At 41.8% G+C, this 24,310-nt stretch overlaps 1 protein-coding gene across 1 annotated transcript in view; it reads right to left on the bottom strand.

The window, feature by feature from the left end:
• agps (alkylglycerone phosphate synthase) overlaps positions 1-21,754 on the bottom strand; it is a 136,311-nt gene extending 114,557 nt beyond the window's left edge. Inside the window, 1 exon segment of the mRNA NM_001126829.1 lies at positions 21,567-21,754. Within this exon segment, the coding sequence (NP_001120301.1) occupies positions 21,567-21,730 (164 nt within the window). The 5' untranslated portion in view covers positions 21,731-21,754.
• Between the last annotated feature and the right edge of the window lie 2,556 nt (positions 21,755-24,310).

The following is a 24,310-nucleotide window of genomic DNA, read 5'->3' as shown; positions in this document are numbered from 1 at the left end:
GCCAGACCCCACAGTTTGGTAACCCACTGTGCTACAGTTTAAAATAAAGGTGCTGCTTTCTTGAAACAGGACTCATCAAGCAGCATCTTGGGAAACCAAACACACCGTTAACAACAATGCATGGCAAGAACGTGTAAGAGAAAGTGCGCTCATGTGAGTAAGATTGCTGGTAGGATTGCCCATAATGCATTTGTCTTTTTACAAAGAGATGTATAATTTACACTATGCGCTGGTGCAAACTATAAAATAAATGATCTCTATTTCCCCTGGTGGCTGCATCCCTAAATAATTCTGCATTTTTGTTCGCCAGCGACTTTTATTACATTTGCCAATAGTACATAATTGTTTTCCCTTACTATAACAGAACAGTCACACCAAAATGTCATGTGAAATTGCAAAGTTTGCTTTAAAATAAATAAATTCAGTCATTATTAGTATTGTGGAACAGATGCTGTGGCACTGGTATGAAAAGCTACATATCTACATACAGAACAACTGAAACACAGCCTTCCGGCAGGATGGCTTGGCGCTGAAACAGCGACCAGCGGGTTTGTACAGCCCAAATATTTCACTTGTAACTGATGAGCATCCATTTTGTGTCGTCCTGACCCGTGTAGTGTGAGAGAAGCAGCCTCCAGAGAGGAATGTGCAGAAATACTAGGCCAGCGCCAGATGTCACTGCAGGACACAGATGCCTCACAAATGATTGTGTGAATGCAGTAAGGCCAGCATTCAGCTCATCCCACCGGCAAGGAAAGGAACACAAAGCACAAGCCCCACACGTTTCCGCATTATTGTACAAGGAAACACGCCGGTGCAATAGCCAGAGGGGCAAAACCAGACAATCCTGTCTGATAGCAGAAGCCCGATACTGGATGGGCTGACCTGCAATCACAGCAAGGGCAGTAATATTTATATTTACAGGTACAGGACGTGTTTTCCAGAATTCTCTGGACCTGGGGTTTTCTAAAAAAAATAATACCAACATTAAATAAACCCAATAGGATTGTTTTGCCTTCAACATAATTAACTATATATCTTAGCTGGGATTAATACAAGGTACTGATTTCTTATTACTAAGAAAAAGGATATCTATGGGAGAATGCCTGCCCATAATTCAGAGCTTTCTGGAAAATGGGTTTACGGGTAACAGATCCTATACAGTGGTGTGAAAAACTATTTGCCCCCTTCCTGATTTCTTATTCTTTTGCATGTTTGTCACACTTAAATGTTTCTGCTCATCAAAAACCGTTAACTATTAGTCAAAGATAACATAATTGAACACAAAATGCAGTTTTTAAATGAAGGTTTACGTTATTAAGGGAGAAAAAACTCCAAATCTACATGGCCCTGTGTGAAAAAGTGATTGCCCCCCTTGTTAAAAAATAACTTAACTGTGGTTTATCAATTTCAATTTTCAATTTCAATATCAATTTCTGTAGTCACCCCCAGGCCTGATTACTGCCACACCTGTTTCAATCAAGAAATCACTTAAATAGGAGCTACCTGACACAGAGAAGTAGACCAAAAGCACCTCAAAAGCTAGACATCATGCCAAGATCCAAAGAAATTGAGGAACAAATGAGAACAAAAGTAATTGAGATCTATCAGTCTGGTAAAGGTTATAAAGCCATTTCTAAAGCTTTGGGACTCCAGCGAACCACAGTGAGAGCCATTATCCACAAATGGCAAAAACATGGAACCTTCCCAGGAGTGGCCGGCCGACCAAAATTACCCCAAGAGCGCAGAGACAACTCATCCGAGGGGCCACGAAAGACCCCAGGACAACATCTAAAGAACTGCAGGCCTCACTTGCCTCAATTAAGGTCAGTGTTCACGACTCCACCATAAGAAAGAGACTGGGCAAAAACGGCCTGCATGGCAGATTTCCAAGGCGCAAACCACTTTTAAGCAAAAAGAACATTATGGCTCGTCTCAATTTTGCTAAAAAACATCTCAATGATTGCCAAGACTTTTGGGAAAATATCTTGTGGACCGACGAGACAAAAGTTGAACTTTTTGGAAGGTGCGTGTCCCGTTACATCTGGCGTAAAAGTAACACAGCATTTCAGAAAAAGAACATCATACCAACAGTAAAATATGGTGGCGGTAGTGTGATGGTCTGGGGTTGTTTTGCTGCTTCAGGACCTGGAAGGCTTGCTGTGATAGATGGAACCATGAATTCTACTGTCTACCAAAAAATCCTGAAGGAGAATGTCCGGCCATCTGTTCGTCAACTCAAGCTGAAGCGATCTTGGGTGCTGCAGCAGGACAATGACCCAAAACAAACCAGCAAATCCACCTCTGAATGGCTGAAGAAAAACAAAATGAAGACTTTGGAGTGGCCTAGTCAAAGTCCTGACCTGAATCCTATTGAGATGTTGTGGCATGACCTTAAAAAGGCGGTTCATGCTAGAAAACCCTCAAATAAAGCTGAATTACAACAATTCTGCAAAGATGACTGGGCCAAAATTCCTCCAGAGCGCTGTAAAAGACTCGTTGCAAGTTATCGCAAACGCTTGATTGCAGTTATTGCTGCTAAGGGTGGCCCAACCAGTTATTAGGTTCAGGGGGCAATTACTTTTTCACACAGGGCCATGTAGGTTTGGATTTTTTTTCTCCCTAAATAATAAAAACCCTCATTTAAAAACTGCATTTTGTGTTTACTTGTGTTATCTTTGACTAATAGTTAAATGTGTTTGATGATCAGAAACATTTTGTGTGACAAACATGCAAAAGAATAAGAAATCAGGAAGGGGCAAATAGTTTTTCACACCACTGTACCTGTACTACAATTAGGTATTTCTCATGTTATCAAAGTATCAAAATTATAATAAAGCCTTCTTGAATGTGGGCACTGCTATAGGAGTATGTGGGGTAGCATATACCTCATTGTGCTTCTAACCCAGCTTTTTGCATATAAAGATATGCTTGGGCCCTTCTATTTGATATAAGGGAGTAAAACAGAGCTTCATTTTAGGACATAATGTTGACCACACACAGCCAAACTATTGGATCTCAGCCCAATTTGGTCACCCATACAATCGATAAAATGTGGTCCTTGAACTACTGGATTTTAAAACAAGCACGATAGGTATCCAGACTATTTTCAACAAAAATTGGTCAGGCAAGCCAGTCGGTGGGCGTCATATATGGACTGTAGGAACCAGGTCATAGTAACATAGTAACATAGTAAGTTGGGTTGAAAAAAGACATACGTCCATCAAGTTCAACCATAATGCCTATATATAACCTGCCTAACTACTAGTTGATCCAGAGGAAGGCAAAAAACCCCATCTGAAGCCTCTCTAATTTGCCACAGAGGGGAAAAAATTCCTTCCTGACTCCAAGATGGCAATCGGACCAGTCCCTGGATCAACTAGTACTAAGAGCTATCTCCCATAACCCTGTATTCCCTCACTTGTACTGAGAGCTATCTCCCATAACCCTGTATTCCCTCACTTTCTAAGAATCCATCCAGCCCCTTCTTAAAGTTATATAACGTATCAGCCAGCACGACTGATTCGGGGAGGGAATTCCAGAACCTCACAGCTCTCACTGTAAAAAATCCTTTCCGAATGTTTAAATGGAACCTCCCTTCTTCTAAACGGAGTGGGTGCCCTCGTCAGAAGCTTTTAATGGCCCATGTATGACCAAGCTTTAGCCACTAAAAGCCCATACATGGGCCGATTCTAGCTGCCAATATCGGTCCCTTAGACCGATTCAGCATCTTATCAGCCTGTGTATGGCACTAACGACGGCCCTGCTCGAACTGACTGCACCAATACCCGTGGTTTTAATTTGATTGTTTGCCCGATATCGCCCACCTGTAGGTGGGGATATCGGGAGAGGATCCGCTCGCTTGCTGACCTCGCCAAGCAAGGGGATCTTGCGTGTATGGCTACCTTTACACAGGGGGTTCCAATCTATCCAAAGAGGCAAATAAAAACTATGGAGAGGAATACCTTCACATACAGAGCTGACGTAAGAAGGGAAGCATAAAACATTACCTGTTAAAGGGTATTCATTTTTCCCTTACAAATAATACATTTATCAGATCATAAAAGACAAACGTTTATGAGGGCTGAGTTCTACCACAGGTCTACCAGCTCCTTAATGCATCTACCAAAAACTAATTCATGCATTTATGCTCATGTATATCAAAATCTGACCAACTGCACAGAAATATTTCAATCTATCTATGGTCACAAAAGCAATTTTTTATCATGCATGTCTAATTACTGTAATTTACTGAAAGAACCATGCTATGAGCAGTTGGCAATGTGCCACAAGACCCTTCGGACTCCTGATGCACCAAACAAACCAGTCTAATGCTGGCAAAAATTCATCTAAAATATTAATCACAGATATGTAACTACTGTGTTACATAATAACGGCAAGGCAGTTGTAGTATTGTGTGAAAAACCATAATGTGCCAATGAATTGCACTCATCCAAATAAAGAATGAATGTTCTTTAAAAAGTAGTGTTTTGGGCAGCTCCCCACCCCAGCATCCTTCAGCTCACCCCTCAGCATCCCACCCAGCATCCTCAAGCTCCACTCCCCAGCATCCTTCAGCTCCACCCCAGCATCCTTCAGCTCCACCCCAGCATCCTTCAGCTCCCCCCTCAGCATCCTACTCAGCATCCTGCAGCTCCCCCCAGCGTTCTTCCCATCATCCTCCTCCCATCAGCTCCCTCCCCCAGCGACCTACAGCTTCATTTGGCTCCATGCTCCAGCGACCTCCTGCCTCCTCCGGCTGTGTCAGTCCCCCGGCTCCAGCTGCATCTGAAGTTTTATACGGTTGCGCCCCGTGCGTTCTGACGTCACGCGCACGCACAGGGCGCAACCAATCAGGAGTCGGCGGGCCAGATTAAAAAGGTAAACGGGCCGTAGTTTGCCCACCCCTGTGGTAGGGGCTGTTAGGACACGTTCACCCCTCATTTGAAACATGGACAGTGGTCACAGCAAATCTATAAGGAGCTATAATAAAGGGGCCATTTTTACAGGTAGTATTAATTTTTAGCCCATAGTGAAAAACCAGCACCATATATTATTCATAATTGCCTACAAGATTAGAGTTTTTTTCCGTTTTAACTGATATGTCTCCTTTAAAGGAACAGTAACACCAAAAAATTAAAGTGTATAAAAATAATTAATATATTATATTCTATTGCTCTGCACTGGTAAAAGTTGTGTGTTTTCTTCATAAACACTACTGCAGTTTATATAAATACCCTGCTGTGTAGCCATGGGGGCAGCCATTTAAATTGAAAAAAGGAGAAAAGGCACAGGTTACTAAGCAGATTCCCATTGTATTCTACACAGTTTATCTGGTATCTTCTTATGTAACCTGTGCCTTTTCTCCTTTTTTCAATTTAAATGGCTGCCCCCATGGCTACACAGCAGCTATTTCTATTAACTATAGTAGTCTTTCTGTAGCAAACACGCAACTTTTACCAGTGCAGGGCAACAGTACGTTATATTTTAATTATTTTAAAACATTTTTATTTTTTAGTGTTACTGTTCCTTTAAGCAAAAATCAAAGCCTTTTAGCCACAACTGGCCTCACTTTATCATTATATGGCATTTTACTGTTGAGTTACAATGGTAGCAGCAGGACACTGCCCACCATTCTGCTCACGGAAGCCATTACTTTTCTATGTACAACTGGAAGGAGTTTCCTTCCTTCTTGTGTCCCAAACTGCTCGCTGTACCAGCCACTGCCCTGTACATAGATGTGCAGACTACAATGCTGGGCACAATACAAGTCTTTATTTGCCTATATACAATGCAGGAGCAGCCAGTGTATGGGATCTACTCTGACCTGATGCATCCCCAGCCCATAGTGTAGGGGGCAATTTTTTTTTTTTTTTTTTAAATATGGCACCTGGCACTGGAGTAGGTGACTTAACACACAATATTTATCCCATATTAAGTAAAATGGATTTGCATAATGGTAAGAATGCAGTTTATATAGCATGATTCAACATTAAATTACAACCAATGACTTTGTGGGTGCAATTTCCAAATGAAAGATCTGCACTTTTAAGGAGGTCACCATATGAGTGGATCTTCCCCCAATATACCTACCTAGTGGCGGGCAATATGGCATTGATGCAATCATTTGGCCGTCAGACCACATTGGATACAGGCCATCGGTACAAGGACCACATCACTCAGATGCACTCATCAACCCAACTGGATTTTTTAACACAGGTTGATAAGCTGCAGGGCTGGTCGTCAGCAACTTGTATTGGTCCGTGCATGGCCACCTTTAGGGCTCTGGCACACGAGGAGATTTGTCGCCGGCGATTTTTAAAAGAGCGATTTGGCGACAAGACGAGCGACAAGACGCCAATGCTAAATCAATGGAAATCGCCAGCGTCAAAACATACGAGGCTACTTCAAATCGCCTGCTGTTTCAAATCGCACACAGACCCTTTTCTGAGCGACTTGAGTAAACATGAGGGGGGGTTAACTGTTGAGTGTACCATGGGTAGCAAATCGCCTGGAGCTCAACTCGCATGAAATCTCTTCATGGGTATTGTCGTGGCGACTTGTCGCCAAAGCGCCAGGGGGAAAAAACGCAGGCAACAAATCTCCTTGTGTGCCAGAGCCCTTAGGCTGGGATGTCATTCACCCCATCCCCACCTTGTTTCATGAATAAGCTTATGTCATAAAGGAAAGGAGTTCCCAGCAATATTTCTGAAAGGATGAAACCAAAGTCTGCAACAGCTAAATGTCAGTAAATATGGGAAAGCCCTTGGAGGTCTTGAAAAAAAGAAAAAACCACAGTACTGCCATGTCTCATGCTACTGATTTCAATGGTATCTGCTTGCTATTGCATATACCAGTAAGATTCTGCCCCAAAAACATAAGTATACATTTTTGAGCCCAAAATCCAACCTGTGTGCCCCTTTGGGTTACATTTGGCTGAGCCTTTAGAAACCAAACCCTCAAAAACATAAACCAATAACTACAGCACTTGCCCATACCTACAAGTACATTTTTCCTAAAACCATAATTGAGCCCATAATTTAATTTATATCCCATACTTGGGCCCATAATTTAACATCATTTTCATCCTGTATCTATAACAATTTTTATAAATAGCTTTCGGCATTTATTATAGGCACAAAAAAACTGATTCCGCAATTTACTAGTATTTTGGGATCTAAGAAGAATTTTCCAGTTTAGTTCTTTCAAAGCAACCTCTTTACTAGTAAAACACAGTATTTTTCCACTTCAATTGTTTTCTCATGAAAGCTATGTTGGGGATTTCACTAGCAGCACTTAGGAACCTCTTTCCTGAGTGCCGCCTAAACACTGTACAGGAGGATCAACGCTGGCAGACGGTTTCCTAACACTGTTTACTGTAAGTGTTGGTGCCAGGAAAATGAGGTTCTAGGCACCAAGCCAAACGTCTTTCTCTTAAGCACTTCACAGTCAGATTAACCATAAATACTCTGAACTCCCTCGCGACCTAGAAATAGAGCATTTGTCAGCAGATCCCAACTGCAGGGACAGCCTTACTGACAAACTTAAGACCTAAGATGTGATATCTTGACCTTTCTACCGCCAGAATTAGGGCAGCATTATTAAGCATCGAACTGAACGGACCATTAATGCCTATTCATTTTTCACCAACCTTTCCAGTAGAGCTGTAAATAACCACTGCAGTTTGGAACCCCTTAAATGGCAAGTACCTATAAGCTGCCCCAGGGAAAAAGATTACAGATGCACATACCCAAAAACTTTCTTAGACCCTGTGCTCCCAGAGTTTAAGGGATGCATCAAAAAAACCTTTAATAAAGCATTACTACTTAATAGATATTGAGCCAACAGTCAAATAAAATCTGTAGACCAGGCTTTATTTAGTCTAGAATCGGATAATTTTGAACGCAGCACCCTCGTCTTTCTGACCTGTAAGCACTCCTACAGGCAACACTCACAGAGGGTATAGGATGACCATATGCTCTTTAGTCAGGGTGACTACATAGGTACTAATTATTTAAAGTAGGTACTCTGTAGGCATTAAGGAGAGCGCTCCAATACAAAATAGTGCAGATCACAGAGCGCAATGTTTCAGGTGTTCATTCACCTTTTATTAGTACTCTGTAATGGTCTTATCTATTGGCATCATAATTACAACAAATATTTGCTTTACAACCTCATAGCTATGAGGTCCAACAGGGGCAACACTACAGAGTTGGAAAGCAATAAATGTAAGGAATTACAACTGTACGAGTTGAACCTGAAGTTTGGGATACAAAACAGCTAGTCTTAAAAAGTCCTAAACAAAAAGGTCATCATATGTACATACTATTAAATACTTTTCTCTAGCTCTATAGGGGGACACAAAAACTGTAGGGTTAAACTCACCCCCCACAAATGGCAGGACACTAAAGAAAAAGTGATCCCAGCCCTTTACACACAGACTAGGTTCCTGTCTGCTTCAGCTGGTACCAAAAGTCGAAGGAACGGCACACCCAAGAGTTCTATATAACACAGAGAACTACACCAGCTCAGACTACTTGCAAACAAAATTCTACCTGTGGGGGGAAGCCTATGCCTGTATAGTCAAGTACGAGTTTTGTAGGTGGACAGAGGCGACAGTTTTTAGCACCACTGCCTGCAACACCAAAATCTAGCCTCCTTTGAGGCAAACAAATAAATGTAGTAAATGAGATAACAGAGCAATGCCCAGCAGTCCATTTAGGAAGTGTATTGGCACCTAAGGCCATACAAGTTCCTGCTGAAAACCAGAAAGAACCCACAGACACACCTGGAGGCACACGTACCTTCTCAGCATGAGAAAGATTTACACCTTCTTCTGGCTAAAGGAACCTCTAGCCCCTGTAAGGGCACCCTTGGGTCCGAAGGATGCTTCTGGGCATCACTTGGCTGAGCTGTTATTGGGATACAACTAACACAGGCACTTAAACAAGGCTCAGGCCAAGGCTATTCCCCCTTTGAGCGTGATATACTTTGGTGTATATATGCGTGTTCCTTTTACCACATATGTGGTGAGATATTACAGATGGATGTATAATAATGTTCTGGAATTTCCCTAGCATCTATAAAATTAAGGAGATACCCTTTGCTATTATTGGTTGGCCTGTGACTACCCTTCATGTGACAGCCTAACACCAACATATAAAAAGCAATATCTAAGGGCTAATCATCCATTGTTCCATGTGAGCCCAGTCTGACGGATTCTGTATCTAGAACCCACCTTACTCCAAGGATCCATTCATTTATGTCTGCATGTCTGATAATTCTCCTAAAAAAAAAAAAAAAAAAAAAAAAGCTTCCATGGACAAGCTTCAGTCTATGACAAACCAGGCTAAGGAATATTTCATTAAGGCCCAAAGTTAAAAGCATTCATAAAGCAATTTGTATGCCCTCCCCAAGCAACACCACACATTATTAATCATAATCTTCACTACACTTTCCCTTGTAGTAGGTACATTAATGTATTAAGATTTTTTACATTAGCGCAAGGAACGGATACAATTGTGATGAAGCTACAGTGGTAGCAGTGGAGAAAATAACGGCTTCATGAAGCAATCGGCATATTGAGTAAACACAACGAGGAAGTGTAAACTAGGTTTTTTTTAAAACAAAAATATTAAAGCTTTAAAAAAACTGCAGGAGTATGATAAAATGTCTCTTTCATCAGTGTTCCCTCTAATTCCTTCTTGGCTATGTGTGCAATTTTGGCCTCAAAATGTGTGAGCACGCACAGCTTAGAGGGAACATTGAGTATCATATGTTAAATTCCATCTTAAGGTAATAGGACATGGCACATTCTGACTGCTACAGCCCTCTTTATAGTTGTAAAAACTAGAGCAATAAAGTCAGTTGCTTCTAGTTCTTCTGAAAGAGAAATGTACTGGCCATGGTTCATCATACTGTGTACTGAGGTAGTACTGAGAAACAACTCTGACTTCTGGGTTCTCAAGTGATATTAGATATGATATGCCATAGGCAGCATATTTACCATTCAGAAAAAGGGTATTAAGGGCTTATGACCTAACAGAGTGGACAGCTGAGCTGAAAATACCCAGTGGTCACTTAGAAGAGGACTGGTCAACCCTTGAGAGGTTATTTAAATAGTTGTATTTCATAGATGGAATATGGGACAGTTTATATCTCAGCTGGCCGAACCACAGAGACAAAAGCCCCTGAGTTCCCTAGGGACATTTCACTGCCTGACGTATCTACAAACATCTCTATTTAAACACTATCGTCATGAAAAAGTAGCCACCCCACTCCAAGCACAGTCTGCATCTCCAAGCACACTCTACATCAGGGTGGTCCAACTGAAGGATGAGGGCTGGCTGTGGCCTTTCAAATTATTTTTAAGGCCCCCAGTTTGCTCTAGGACTTCAGACTTTACTGCGTGACATCATTTTTATCTGGCCCTCAAACATTCTATATGAGAAATAATCGGGCCACTAAATGTAATAAATTAGCCAGCACTGGTCTACATGAAACTAAAAGTTAACTTTAAGAGGAAACTCACATTTAAAATATGGCATTTATAAATATGACACTGCCGGGGACTTTCATAGCGGCGCTGGTGGCAACTCTTGCTGGCACCTTGGCTCTGAGTGGGGATTTTTTTTTTTTTTTAAATGGTCTCAAAAATTCCAAATAGTTTAAATCCCCTAGACAAATGTCTATTAAGCTGTTAGAAATAGAGAGTACTCACTAGTGATATTTCTGCAATATGTCACAATGCCAAAATATTTTACGTTTCCAGGTAAAGTCTATTGGAAAACCAGGGGACATTTTGTGTAAAAAACATCACTATCACTTACTCTTTCTCCATATCTACTCTTGACCTCTTCAGTACAGATGACTATGCTCTCCAACTACAACAGTGCACTCTTTTGGTATTTGTGTCCATTCTTGGCTCTCCTTTCTTCTTACAAACTGCACATAACTGTTTCCTACAGATAAACACACTAACCAAGATCGTTCTCCAGTTACCTCAAGAATCAGTCCATGGCACCCTTCATTTCTCGATATACTCCTCTGCCCTTTGCAAATCAATCTCCTCTTTAAAGGAGAACTAAACCCAAAAAATCAGCATGGCTATAAATGCATCTCTACAGCCAAAGTTGCCACAGGAGCTCCCCATCTTCACTTTTGTTAGGAGTGTCAGTGGCACTACACATACTTAGGGGCAGATTCATGAAATCACAAGTTCGAATCCTGAATGGGTAAAATTCTGATTGGATACGAAAATTTCTGAAGATCGCAAATATCACAAAAATGCTTAAGAAAAAAACATATTAGTCCCGATAATATCGTATTGGCGATCAAAAGTCACAAAATTTTCGTACCGAACTATTGTAAACAGCGGGAAAACCTTTCCGATTTTTTCGCACAAGCGAGAAAAAATTTGGCGAAAATATACTCAGAGCATTTGAATGAATGAGCGTTCTTGTCTTAGTAAATCTGCCCCTTTGTGTGCTCTGAGCAGCTGTTGAGAAGCCTAGGTTAGGGTTGTCACAAATCATCAAACAGAAAATGAGGTTTATCTCTCATATAAGCTAATGTTAATTGGCTGATTCATTTATTTTTGTTTATACTAATTGTGCTGGTTTCGGAGCTGGCAAGTAATGAGAATCTTAATGAACTACTAACCATCCATTTATTGTAATATTAATATTCTATATATGCATTATATTGTAAGCTGGTTCTTAAGCTCAGGTAACTGACAGCAGAACATTATGTGTTATGAATTAGCAAAAAAGAAAATGGGGAGCTTTGGGGGGCATCTTCAGAAGCACAGATCCTCACTGCTATAAGGCTGTGGTTGCTCTGGGCTAGTACAGAACATAGCATTTCTAGCTGACTTTCTTTTTTAAACCTTTTCCACTTTAAGGACTTTTTTTTTCAGCACAAAGTATCTCAAATCTCTCTGCCTTCACATACATCTCCTCACTATTTTATACTCTAGGATATTCAAAACAGAGATAAAATAACTCCTTCACAAAAAATGCTTAAGTGTTCATTTTATCTATGTTTTATCCACCACATCATGCCACTTTTCCCACGTAATATTGTAAAGGTCTGGTCTTGCCTGACTGCAGATGTGACAAAAGCCAAGGATCCTGCCTGTATCCTTCTCATATAACATCTACAGTAGCATAAATGCTTTATTTTCCAATGCACCCCACTCTATTACAACTCCCTCTTAGCTACTTTTATTTAGTACTTTTAGACTGTAAGCTCTCAAGGCGAAGACTCTTATTTTGGGTCTTGTATTGTTTAAGAAAACTCAGTTCTTTTCACCTGGTTGGTTCCTATTTCTCACACTGTTTGCCAGAGTCCTGAAGGTTACAAGGAGTCCATTTTATAGAAATATGGGTGAGAAAACACACAAATGAAGAAGCACACACACAATTATTAATAAAAGCATTAAGCACTTATACAGACCTACCCACCTCTCAGCGCACAGTTTTTGTGAGAATACAGTCAAAAAGAAATTAAGCAAACATTTATGAGATGGTAGACTAATGCCGAATCACTGCAGTAGAAACAGCTATTATGGCAGACTGAATGCTAAGATGATGTGGAAGATCAACTGCTGCACCACTTTTCCCACAGACTTTTCTCAAGAGGCTTTTGCTAACTAATGGTTTACAGGAAAAGCTATATGGACCTCTACAAGCCTAGGCAATAGATAGATAAAAATAAAGTACTATACATCTGGGAAGTGATGCCTTTATTATTCACTAATGGCCCATACAGTGTGGTTGTGCTAGTGGCTAGGGCTTTTTTTTTTTCTTTTTTAATAAGGAAGGAGTAACCTGTAAATACACCTGTCGGACTACAGAACTCACTGCAAGCTTCAATTGTTTAATTAGTGTTAATGAGAGTGCACTGTGGTTTTGGCACGTGCATCCGGTTGTCTAAATACAGAAGCCTATATGTATTAGCCTGAGGGAAAATTAAGTGCTAAAGAGTAACCATAGCACTTTAGCTCATTACTGAGACAAATCGCTTCAGTAAAAGACGTTCCAGGCTAAAATTTTGATCGAAGTCTGATTCTGGTTAAACATTAAGTATACTTACATATATATGACTATATTAAGCATATCAACCTACAGGTTACTATCAATACTTACTCCTTGTCTATTAATATTATTGTCCGAATTACCTCTGCGTGGTGTAATGCGGTTTTCTATCCCCTAACTGCAATGGGTTCAATGCAGGCCATATCTGATTAATTTACTTTTGTTTACTGTTCATATCTCACCACAGAAAGGATATTTGACTACATGGATGTCAACAGCAGGATTTCCTGATCTTTCCCACAGAAGCTGACTGGCCTGAAAAGAACCACGAAGCCAGACACGATCAATGGAGAAAAACCATATAACATTACTGTTCTGCTGTCAAGGGATATTGCAGAACGTCACGTGAATACTATCAACACAAACTATAAAGGGAAAAAAATAATAACCAATGCATTTAATTTCCAGATTATCATAAATTGTGTATGATCTTTTCTGCTAATTGTTTATAGATAAACATATAGTACAGATATAAGACCTGTTATCCAGAATGCTCGGAACCTGGGGTTTTCCGGATAAGGGATCATTCCATAATTTGGATCTCTAAACTTGAATATAAACCCAATAGGCTTGTATTGCCTCCAATAAGGATTAATTATATCTTAGTTGGGATCAAGTACAAGGTACTATTTTAAAATAACAGAGTAAAAGGAGTCTATAGGAGATGGCCTTTCCGTAATTCGGAACTTTCTGGATAACGGGTTTCCGGATAAGGGATCTCATACCTGTATTAAAGTTGATCTGCTGTAGTAACTGGTTACCAAAACAAACCTAAAGCATTATTTTACTACAAGTCTCAGGTTGTAGAAACTTCAGCTTCAGACCTTATCATGGGCTTTCTTCTGATTAAGCTAACAGAACAAGCTGACACAATCCTGTTAAGTTACAAATGTATGGCTATAAGAATGGGATGGGTTTGTTAGACCTGTACAATGAGAACCATTCTACATGTTCTCAATGTTTTCAATTCTTTCCCATTAGAAGACTAAGAATTTAAGCGAGGTTCTACTGCTTTAGTAGGCTGACTAAAATGATTGCTAACAATGGAACTTTGACTGTATTCGATGTTTCTACTAGCTGATAAGTAGTAATATGCAGACATTTTGATACCCAAGGCGCTGCATCAAAGTAGGCTTGCTGGTATGGGTCCATGCAGGTGGCAAATCAAGCTTTTGGTATTGCTAGACTTGGCACCTTGAGCAACTTACAGTGAGCTTTCCATGTGCTGCTCTGATGCTTTTCCTAGGGTGATAGTTTTTTGACCCACCCATCTGCATTGATGAGTACGAGAGGCAGGCAAAAAAAAGTTGGTATTAGCAAGATATGCTTGCACTAAGGCATCATATATTTATTGCCGGGAGATAGCGCATAATTGATAATAATTTTTAGTTTTATAATTAAAAACACCTGAGTAACGTCAAAAAAGCAACAGCCCTAATTTAATATCCGAAAATATAACCCAGCCAACTATTTGAGATCAGTATATAATTTGCAATTTAAGAATTATTTTTGCATTAGCATAGATAAGTTTTGACAAAATAAAAAAAAAAGAGCACTGTCATTTGTCACAGCATAAATGTGCTTTATATTTATACAGTTGTTTAAGAGGACAGTCTGGCCAATGACTCTGCTCCAAAGCACTGCATGACGTGTGATAGCTATTCCTCAGATGTTATAAGTGCAAGGGAGATTAATGGATTTGAGTCAAGTACAAAACTCATAAATGTTTTAAAACAAGGATTTAAACAAATAACTCTCTGATGGAAAACTGTGCCAGCGGAATCAATACCAGCAATCTGCAATTAATTATATTATTAAAAGGAAGGCTGGCCGATAATCATATGAGCTAAATCCTGAAGCGGGCCGTTTGCCTACAATGGCATATCAGCCCAGCGCCAGCCTGTCTACACAACAGTGTCAGTGGGGCAAACACGCAAGGCATAGATTCTGTCACTCAGGCAAGCTGGGCTCTGACCCAACTCAATATAAGAAAAGTCAGCAGTTAGCTCAGTGTGTTAGAACTGGGAAATCACACCATATACATGCTGCTTTCAACGGAAATTTTATCAAGGGTCTGGCACATTCTGCAGGGAGCCAAACATCATACAATAAGCAAACAGCACAAAACAACAGCTTTTTAATAAGGTCATAGCCAACAGCCATAGTTGGACTATGCAGAGAAATCTACTTTGCTAACAGACAGAGATGCAGAGCTGCCAAACTGGGGTGGGGTGAAGCATACAAGCACAAAGGATCACAATCCTGTCATTCTACTTATGTGTCAAGTGTAGCAATTTCACTTATTAGAAAGCCTCATATGAAATTCTCTGTATCTTGGCAATCACCATATTCCTTATTTATACTTACAAATATTTACTTAAAGAGGTGGTTCACCTTTAAGTTAACTATTAGCATATTATAAAATGTTCTATTCCTAGCAATTGTGCAACTTTTCTTCTGCCACTTTCCAGCTTTCAAATGAAGGGGGGGGGGGGGTCACTGACCCCAGCAGTCAAAAAACTATTGCTCTATGTGGCTACAATTTTATCATTATTGTTACTTTTAATTGCTCTTCCTATCACTTATCCCTACCTCTCCTATTCATATTCCAGTCTCTCATTCAACCCCCTGTGTAAATAAGACCCTAGCAGCAAGATAGCACTGAAATACTAAACTGGAGAGCCTTTGAAGAAAAAGCTAAATCACAAAAAATGAATACCAATTGCAAATGGTGAAATGAATAAATATTTATGTCTACATCATACTAAAAGTTAATATAAAGGGGAACTACCCATTTAAGGGACTGAAATACGTAAAGTGGCATAGAAAGTTACTAGTCCAATCGGGATCAGTAGACCAGTAGAAATTTCCAGCCATTGCGGGACTGGGTCATCAACAGCCCAACAGAGAAGCTAATGTCCAGGGCCCACTTTTAGCTAGAGACAGTGACAAATGAGAATTTTCCCATATTGGGACCCATTGGAAGACACTAAACCCTTCATGATTTACTCCTATAGGAACTACTACGAGCACCTAAGGCACATAGCAGTTAATAAGAGCCCTTTAACATGAATTGAAAAGCCCACCGTAATTAAATACCATTCCTAATAATCGGACCTAGAGCACTGTACTTGGTTGCCTTCTATGTTCTTTCCTGAGGGGTTATATCGGTAACCAGATCACCACTCCCTGTCTATGTTAAATACCTTTCTGCCAGTCTTCTAGCAGATTAAGCAGGTTCCGCATGTTCTGAGCATGAAGAGCATGTCCCCCAGCAAAATGCATGGGTGGGTGGTGCAGACACAAGAGCTCCTGCTTGGTCTATGTCTATTGATACTTTTTGTATTAATGCTTGTTACGGAAATGTAAATCTGACCCTGACTTAACACACAACGATGTACCTCACCATGCATGTACATCCAGGATATACAATTGGTGGCCTCAATTAAACTGCAACTCCCATAATCCAATGAAAGATGCTGCTGGTGGGTACCAGCACTTGTAGCTTCAACTTTTTCGGTGGTTGATAAAACCAGGGATTAAACCTAGTTTGAGGACTGAAAATAAATAAATGCAAAATAAATAAATCTGCATCTTAAAATTTGTGAAAAACCTAAAATTTGCATTATCTGGTAGCAAAAAAAATCTACTTTCACTTATATGAAGCTATAAATGTTCAGGGTTAAGATTGGGCTCAGCTGAACACTAACAATCCGGATAAAGCCAATCCTGCAAAAATTCCAGGGACTCAGACCGTCGGCAGTGTTTATCAGTCCGTGTATGGCCACCTTAAGAGTAGCTAGGCCCTATATCCTCTTTATGGCTTCTGAGTGGCCCATACAACTGCTACTAGATATCTGTTCATGACTACTTTTGCATCCCAGTCATTAGAAAGACCTAAAAACTTAAATATTGCAGGCACACCACAGCAAATACTGAGAGAGGCTGCTAACATAATTCCTAAATATACCTGAAATTCCATATGAAACATAGCAAATCTGCTCACACTGTTTTTAGTATAACCAAAGTAGTTAGGTTACAGAAACATGCATATTCGATATAAGGATGCAACAAATCTTAAGTTTCTATATACAGGTATAGGACCTGTTATCCAGAATGCTTGGGACCAGGGGTTTTCAGGATAAGGGGTCTTCATACCTTTAGTCTACTAAAATATTGTTTAAATATTAGTTAAACACAACAGGATTGTTTTGCCATCAATATGGATTTGTGCAGTTGAGTTACCATCAAGCGCAAGGACGGTTTTATTATTACAGAGAAAAGGGAAATTGTTTTTAAAAATCAAGCTTTCTGCATAACGGGTTTCCCCATAAAGGATCCCATACCTTTAAAAAAGATTTGTCAGAATCCCAAAACCTAAATTTTATTAGGTTAAAAATAACTAATTAGAGAAAAAGGAAAACATTACATCAATTGTGAACAAAAAGTCACATTCAGTAGTGAAAAGCTTTAAAGTCACATGAGAGTTTGGATCCAGTTTGAAGACAAATCAAAATCCTGCAAAAGTGGGGAAGAATGAAATCATGGATTTGATCAGAGAATATCATGTGAAGAACACCAAGCGCTCCAGACCCAAAAGTTTTGCTGTAAAAACGATCCTTTATTGATTCATTAAAACGTTAGATGCCTAACGCGTTTCGTGCGCGTGCGCACTTAATCATAGGCTGGATTTGATCAGCACTAATTTATATACATGCCTGTGCTTGTTAAATGTATCAGAGCTATGGAATAAAGACAACTGGATAGATTTCCATTCATGTAAACAATGACTTTCATTTCATTACAGTACTCAGCTGGGCTGTCGGAGAGTTCTTTGCCGCATTAGGGTAAGAATGCTTCTCTTGTTCTGCCCCTGCTTTCAAAACTGTCAGCTGAGCAATTCCTAGCCTACTCGTTCCTTTGGGACTAGAATCCCCAGTGGCCCCTTGCTTATTCTTCTGCCATCTTTATTGGATTTCCGCATTTATAGAATAGTACAGTTTGCAACAAAAGGACAGGCACACAAGGCAAGTAACAACCTTGCATTCACCCAATATTCCAGTCAGTAAAAGAATAAAGCCATATTCCTTTCTTTTTGTGCTCTAATGAGCAAGGGGACCCCTTTGCCTTTCGTATCAGTGTATGTAATCTGTATTTATGCACTCTTCTGCTGTACAGTGCTGCTGAATAGGATTGAGCATTATCTAACATTACAAATAATAAATAAGCAGTAAATTAGTTCAGTGTAGAGAACCTAAAAAAGCAGATATTAAGCCATGGCACAACTTACAGGGTGAAAGTACTGCTGCTGCTAAAGAGGGCAAATATTTACAGCTAGACTTGAAGGTAGATGCAGATTGACTGGCACTGATTTTCAATGCACTGGTTAACCAGTCACGATAGATAACATCTCAATGCAAACAGCGTTGCTCAATCTCAGGAAGACTTCAGTCTATCAGGTGAGCGAAAGCTCTCTAGGCTATTGTAACACATGGCAGTCTCTCTAAAGCTGCCCATACACAGTCAGACCAAACACAATCCAGCTCAATACAGTTACACCAGCCCAGGAAAGCTTATACAGAGAACATCTGTGACTCTTCTGTAATGTGTGTGTTAGGAATGTGTTCCAAATATATTTAGTTATGGAAGTCCTGTTCTAAGGGCTATGGCCTGCTGCTGGGCACAGGCACACATATTTTTACATATTTAAAGAAGAAAATGCCTCAACCTAGAGTCCTTCAGGGGCTCGGGTACCCACAAGTAACCCGCACAAAAGTGCATATCCTGCAGATTTTGGGTCGGATTTTCAGATGTGGGTATATATGTGGGTTGGCGGGTTGCAAGTCTTACTCAGCTCCAATCTGCCCATTCTCTGACCACTTAGTGGGATGTCAGTCTTTTTGCAGCAGTCATACCTTTTTGACTGGGCCCTTCACAGAAGTCCTGCCTGTTCCCCTGATGTCAGGGAAGATAAATGGATATATTTTCTAAAAACAAAGTCCCTGCTCCCAAGTTAATACATTTATATATCAAAATTGCCATTTTGGGTCCATCTGCTCAACTTATCATTGGTAGATAGTGTTTAAATAAACATACCTTCCGCATTCCAGCCAAAGCCGTATGCATAACCATTTAATTGATCAGCAAGTAACGCAAATCTTTACAATAAATTTTACCATTGTGTAACTTGCACGCTAATATATAGTAGGCCAACGACTGGCTGAAGCACTGCTGTTGGTGCAAGCAGCCTGCTACCTCCCAACTTTATACAGAACATTCACAAATTGGAAATCTAAGTATAATGGATAACGTAGCCACTACCCCAAAAGAGAAGCATTTCAGGAGTCACATCTGTATTTCTTATACGGTTAAAGAATTCCTTAGTGATTGACAGCATGCCAATACTTAATAGCAGAGGTTCATTATCCAGTATATAAGACATGGCAGGGAATATATTATTCCCTGCATGGTTTATGAGCCATAATGAGACTATGTACTTACATCACAGGAAAATAACAAGTGCACGTTAAGAAACTGGTTATACTGCCACATGCTCCAATACAAAGTGAAAGTAAGATGATATGATTTTTTTTCCCTTTCAGGCACCCTTGCATTTTAGAAGGCATTTGTGTTTGAGCGCAGGCTGGAATTGCGCGGTTAGTTCCTGACCAGTTACAGGAAAAACAGGATATTTATGGTTTCAGCTTAAAACACACTTTGAAACCATTGTGTCTTAAAGTATGTAAAAGGGCAATTACTGTAAAAATGAAAAGTTAATTTACCCTACATCTCTTGGAAAGAAGCAGCTCAGCAAATACAATTTTCTGTACTTTTTCTGAAATAATCAATTTACTCCCTCTTGGCAATCTGACTCTCCAGTCAGATTTCAAAAATACGCCCTGTCATTTCAAGTACACAGAAGCCCTAACATCCCCCACCAGCCCAATAAATAGTGGCTATGGCATCTTACAGCAGCCCCTCTGGCATTTGCCCGAACCCACTGACTGCCAAGGAGGGGCCTGTGTCTCTCTTCATGCCAGAGTCAAGGGTAGGGCGGCCATTTTTGTCCAAATCATATGGACAAACCTGTACCATCAGTGGGCCAGGTTGGTGGTTGGGGGGGGCAGGCTGGTGACGTTTGTGGGCAGGTCAGTGACATTTAGGGTGGGGTTATGACACCTGTATTAATAGGTCAAGAAGTTTTGAACCACACAGCCCCTTCAAAAACCGAGCTGTAAGGCTCAAAACGGAACAGGTAGCGACCCTGGTCCGGGCTTGGATTTGGATCTTCATTTGTGCTACCTTTGCCTAAACAATGTTTTTGACCTCTCTTTCAAAATAAATAACACTAAGCTGCATATAGCGAGACAGAATGCCCAGAGGTGGCCAGGCCCGGATTTGTAACGGGAGCCCTACGTCCATCTCGACGCATCACACCCTCCCTATCTTGCACATGCATGTGCAAATCCACTGAGAATTGGTGTGCAGGTCGCTTGCACTTTCCCTGTGATCCGGACCTAATTTACAGGCAGCTGGGTGACAGACACCCCTGAAGTCCTGAGCCCTAGGCCAGGGCCTTTGTGTGGATAATAAAGAATAATAAGTCGCTAACTATGCAACACTTGTTATTGATTACATATAGAAGACTTTCTCTATGAAGCTTATTTTTCATGTTCAAGATAGTTCCTCTTTAAAGAATTGTGTATCCTTTCTGCGTTTGTCAGTTTCAAACGGGGCACCACCACACCCTTATTGACACTGGGAAGTACCGCACAAAAAAAAAATCCAGTTGAAGGCAGTTGCTCTGAGGCAGGATACAATAAGCACTTACACACTGAGAAGTCTGCCATGAAGCATCTTACTTGGCACAGTGATTGCTAGTGATGGTGTCAGTCTCATAAAGCTGAAAACTGCAAAATTATTACTGAAAGCCTTTAACTGTTTATGCACCGCCTGCCTGTCCATTAAGACCCTGTTAACCTTTTCACTGCCAAATGGGAAACCAAGTTAGATGCATGCAGACACATCCTTGTAAACATGTTGGTGCCATATATACATTATATTTATATAAGACAACACAAAATGAAGCTGAAAGCCAATGTCATATCTCTTCAGCATATTTACAATAACGCTAAACTATATATCTATCAAATATTCTCTAGAGATCCAATGGAATAAGCAATCCAGATTTACTAAAACATAACAGTGCTGCATAACAATGCAGAAGAGTAATCTGTATTTCCCAGCATCCCCAGCAAGCAGCTGTCATAGGAGAATGCTGGGAATGTAGTTCCTCAGTTGCTAAGGGAGCTACAGGTTGAAAGTCCTTGCTCCAGAGTAGATCCTACACAGGGGCTCCCAGGGGAGATGTGTTATTAGGGTCAATAAGGCTGTCACTTTGCTACATCCCAGGACCGCACCCTGACCCGCTCCCCCCGCACACCCACCTGCCCAGGGCGCCCCACCTACCTCTTCTTGGGAATGGAGGGAGCAGCGGAGGAGGGAGCTGCCGGGGCCTTGCATTCATTCAGGGAAATTCCAGGCGCAGCTCCCGCTTGCAGGTGTCCCGAAATGACTCTCAGCCTGCGCTGCTGGGACAGAGCGGACACCGGGGAGCCCTGGGCTGCCTCCATGCTTCCGTGTTGCGCGGCGGAGGGGGGAGAGGTCACAGCGTGGGCATGCTGCGGCGTCCCGGCATGCAAAGCGGCTTCGTTGCCTAGCAACCGTGGAACGCTGGCCCTCATGTGGCGCTACTACTTCCTTGTTCAGCTGCCAAACCTGCTCGCATCACGTGACTCGGTGAATTCCAAAACACTAATGTTTGCTCAAGGTATCGCTACTTACTCCTGTATTTATTGGCTCATGTGTGGCAGACTGGCGACTAACGACTTAGTACAGAGTTGTGAGTCTGTAGAGTAATATGCAGGGATTAAGTGCAATATGCTTGTATAACTAAAGAGGCATGACTATCTTTATAATAATATACACGCAGAGCTGTCAATTAATCCCATGTCATGAGGGAGCTAATGAGCCACTGCAGGGCTTTTTGAGACATTATTTCATGCTGTCATTTGTGAATAGGAATTTAGGCCTAAAAAAAACTGGAATGGATCGTTATCCCCATCATGACATTTGGGGGCCCATTCATTAAACCATAATTATTTTTTTATTTTTTCTAATTTATAGAATTTTGCATAATGTCCACGATCATTTTGTTAAAATTCAACAACTTTTTCATGGTTTCATTAACTTCCATGAAAAAGTCGTAATTTTCGTAACGCCCACCATTTACCATTTTGTTATTCATTCAAGCTTTGATATTGTGACTTTCCTTGGGCCGGGTTGGAGCTGCAGAGTGCCATTGAGTCCTATGGGAGACTTTCCTTGGGCCAGGTTGGAGCTGCAGAGTGCCATTGAGCCCTATGGGAGACTTTCCTTGGGCCGGGTTGGAGCTGCAGAGTGCCATTGAGCCCTATGGGAGACTTTCCTTGGGCCGGGTTGGAGCTGCAGAGTGCCATTGAGCCCTATGGGAGACTTTCCTTGGGCCGGGTTGGAGCTGCAGAGTGCCATTGAGTCCTATGGGAGACTTTCCTTGGGCCGGGTTGGAGCTGCAGAGTGCCATTGAGTCCTATGGGAGACTTTCCTTGGGCCAGGTTGGAGCTGCAGAGTGCCATTGAGCCCTATGGGAGACTTTCCTTGGGCCGGGTTGGAGCTGCAGAGTGCCATTGAGCCCTATGGGAGACTTTCCTTGGGCCAGGTTGGAGCTGCAGAGTGCCATTGAGTCCTATGGGAGACTTTCCTTGGGCCGGGTTGGAGCTGCAGAGTGCCATTGAGCCCTATGGGAGACTTTCCTTGGGCCGGGTTGGAGCTGCAGAGTGCCATTGAGCCCTATGGGAGACTTTCCTTGGGCCAGGTTGGAGCTGCAGAGTGCCATTGAGTCCTATGGGAGACTTTCCTTGGGCCGGGTTGGAGCTGCAGAGTGCCATTGAGCCCTATGGGAGACTTTCCTTGGGCCGGGTTGGAGCTGCAGAGTGCCATTGAGCCCTATGGGAGACTTTCCTTGGGCCAGGTTGGAGCTGCAGAGTGCCATTGAGTCCTATGGGAGACTTTCCTTGGGCCGGGTTGGAGCTGCAGAGTGCCATTGAGCCCTATGGGAGACTTTCCTTGGGCCGGGTTGGAGCTGCAGAGTGCCATTGAGCCCTATGGGAGACTTTCCTTGGGCCGGGTTGGAGCTGCAGAGTGCCATTGAGCCCTATGGGAGACTTTCCTTGGGCCAGGTTGGAGCTGCAGAGTGCCATTGAGTCCTATGAGAGACTTTCCTTGGGCCGGGTTGGAGCTGCAGAGTGCCATTGAGCCCTATGGGAGACTTTCCTTGGGCCGGGTTGGAGCTGCAGAGTGCCATTGAGCCCTATGGGAGACTTTCCTTGGGCCGGGTTGGAGCTGCAGAGTGCCATTGAGCCCTATGGGAGACTTTCCTTGGGCCGGGTTGGAGCTGCAGAGTGCCATTGAGCCCTATGGGAGACTTTCCTTGGGCCAGGTTGGAGCTGCAGAGTGCCATTGAGCCCTATGGGAGACTTTCCTTGGGCCGGGTTGGAGCTGCAGAGTGCCATTGAGCCCTATGGGAGACTTTTCTTGGGCCGGGTTGGAGCTGCAGAGTGCCATTGAGCCTTATGGGAGACTTTCCTTGGGCCAGGTTGGAGCTGCAGAGTGCCATTGAGCCCTATGGGAGACTTTCCTTGGGCCGGGGTTGGAGCTGCAGAGTGCCATTGAGCCCTATGGGAGACTTTCCTTGGGCCGGGTTGGAGCTGCAGAGTGCCATTGAGCCCTATGGGAGACTTTCCTTGGGCCAGGTTGGAGCTGCAGAGTGCCTTTGAGCCCTATGAGAGACTTTCCTTGGGCCAGGTTGGAGCTGCAGAGTGCCATTAAGTCCTATGGAAGGCTTCCAAAATCATACACTGAAGGTTTCAAAGTCAGAAAGGTTTTCACGCCATTTACAAACGTTCGGATCCGAAAATTTTGTGACTTTTGGAACGCAACCACAGTATTTTTTTATGACCGAGAAAATCATTTTTGTGACATTTTTGAACATCAGAAATTACCATGGTTACTCCAAATTTTTTCCAATCGTGATTTTAACCACCCAAAATTCGTGCTTTCGTCATTCGTCATCTCAGAGTTCCATGACTTGGGGATGAGTTTTCATATATGACTTC

Source organism: Xenopus tropicalis, chromosome 9 (assembly GCF_000004195.4).
Source record: "Xenopus tropicalis strain Nigerian chromosome 9, UCB_Xtro_10.0, whole genome shotgun sequence".
Classification (NCBI taxonomy): Eukaryota; Metazoa; Chordata; class Amphibia; order Anura; family Pipidae; genus Xenopus; species Xenopus tropicalis.
The sequence above is the reverse complement of the archived record's forward strand: the minus strand, read 5'-3'. Positions and strand labels throughout refer to the sequence as shown.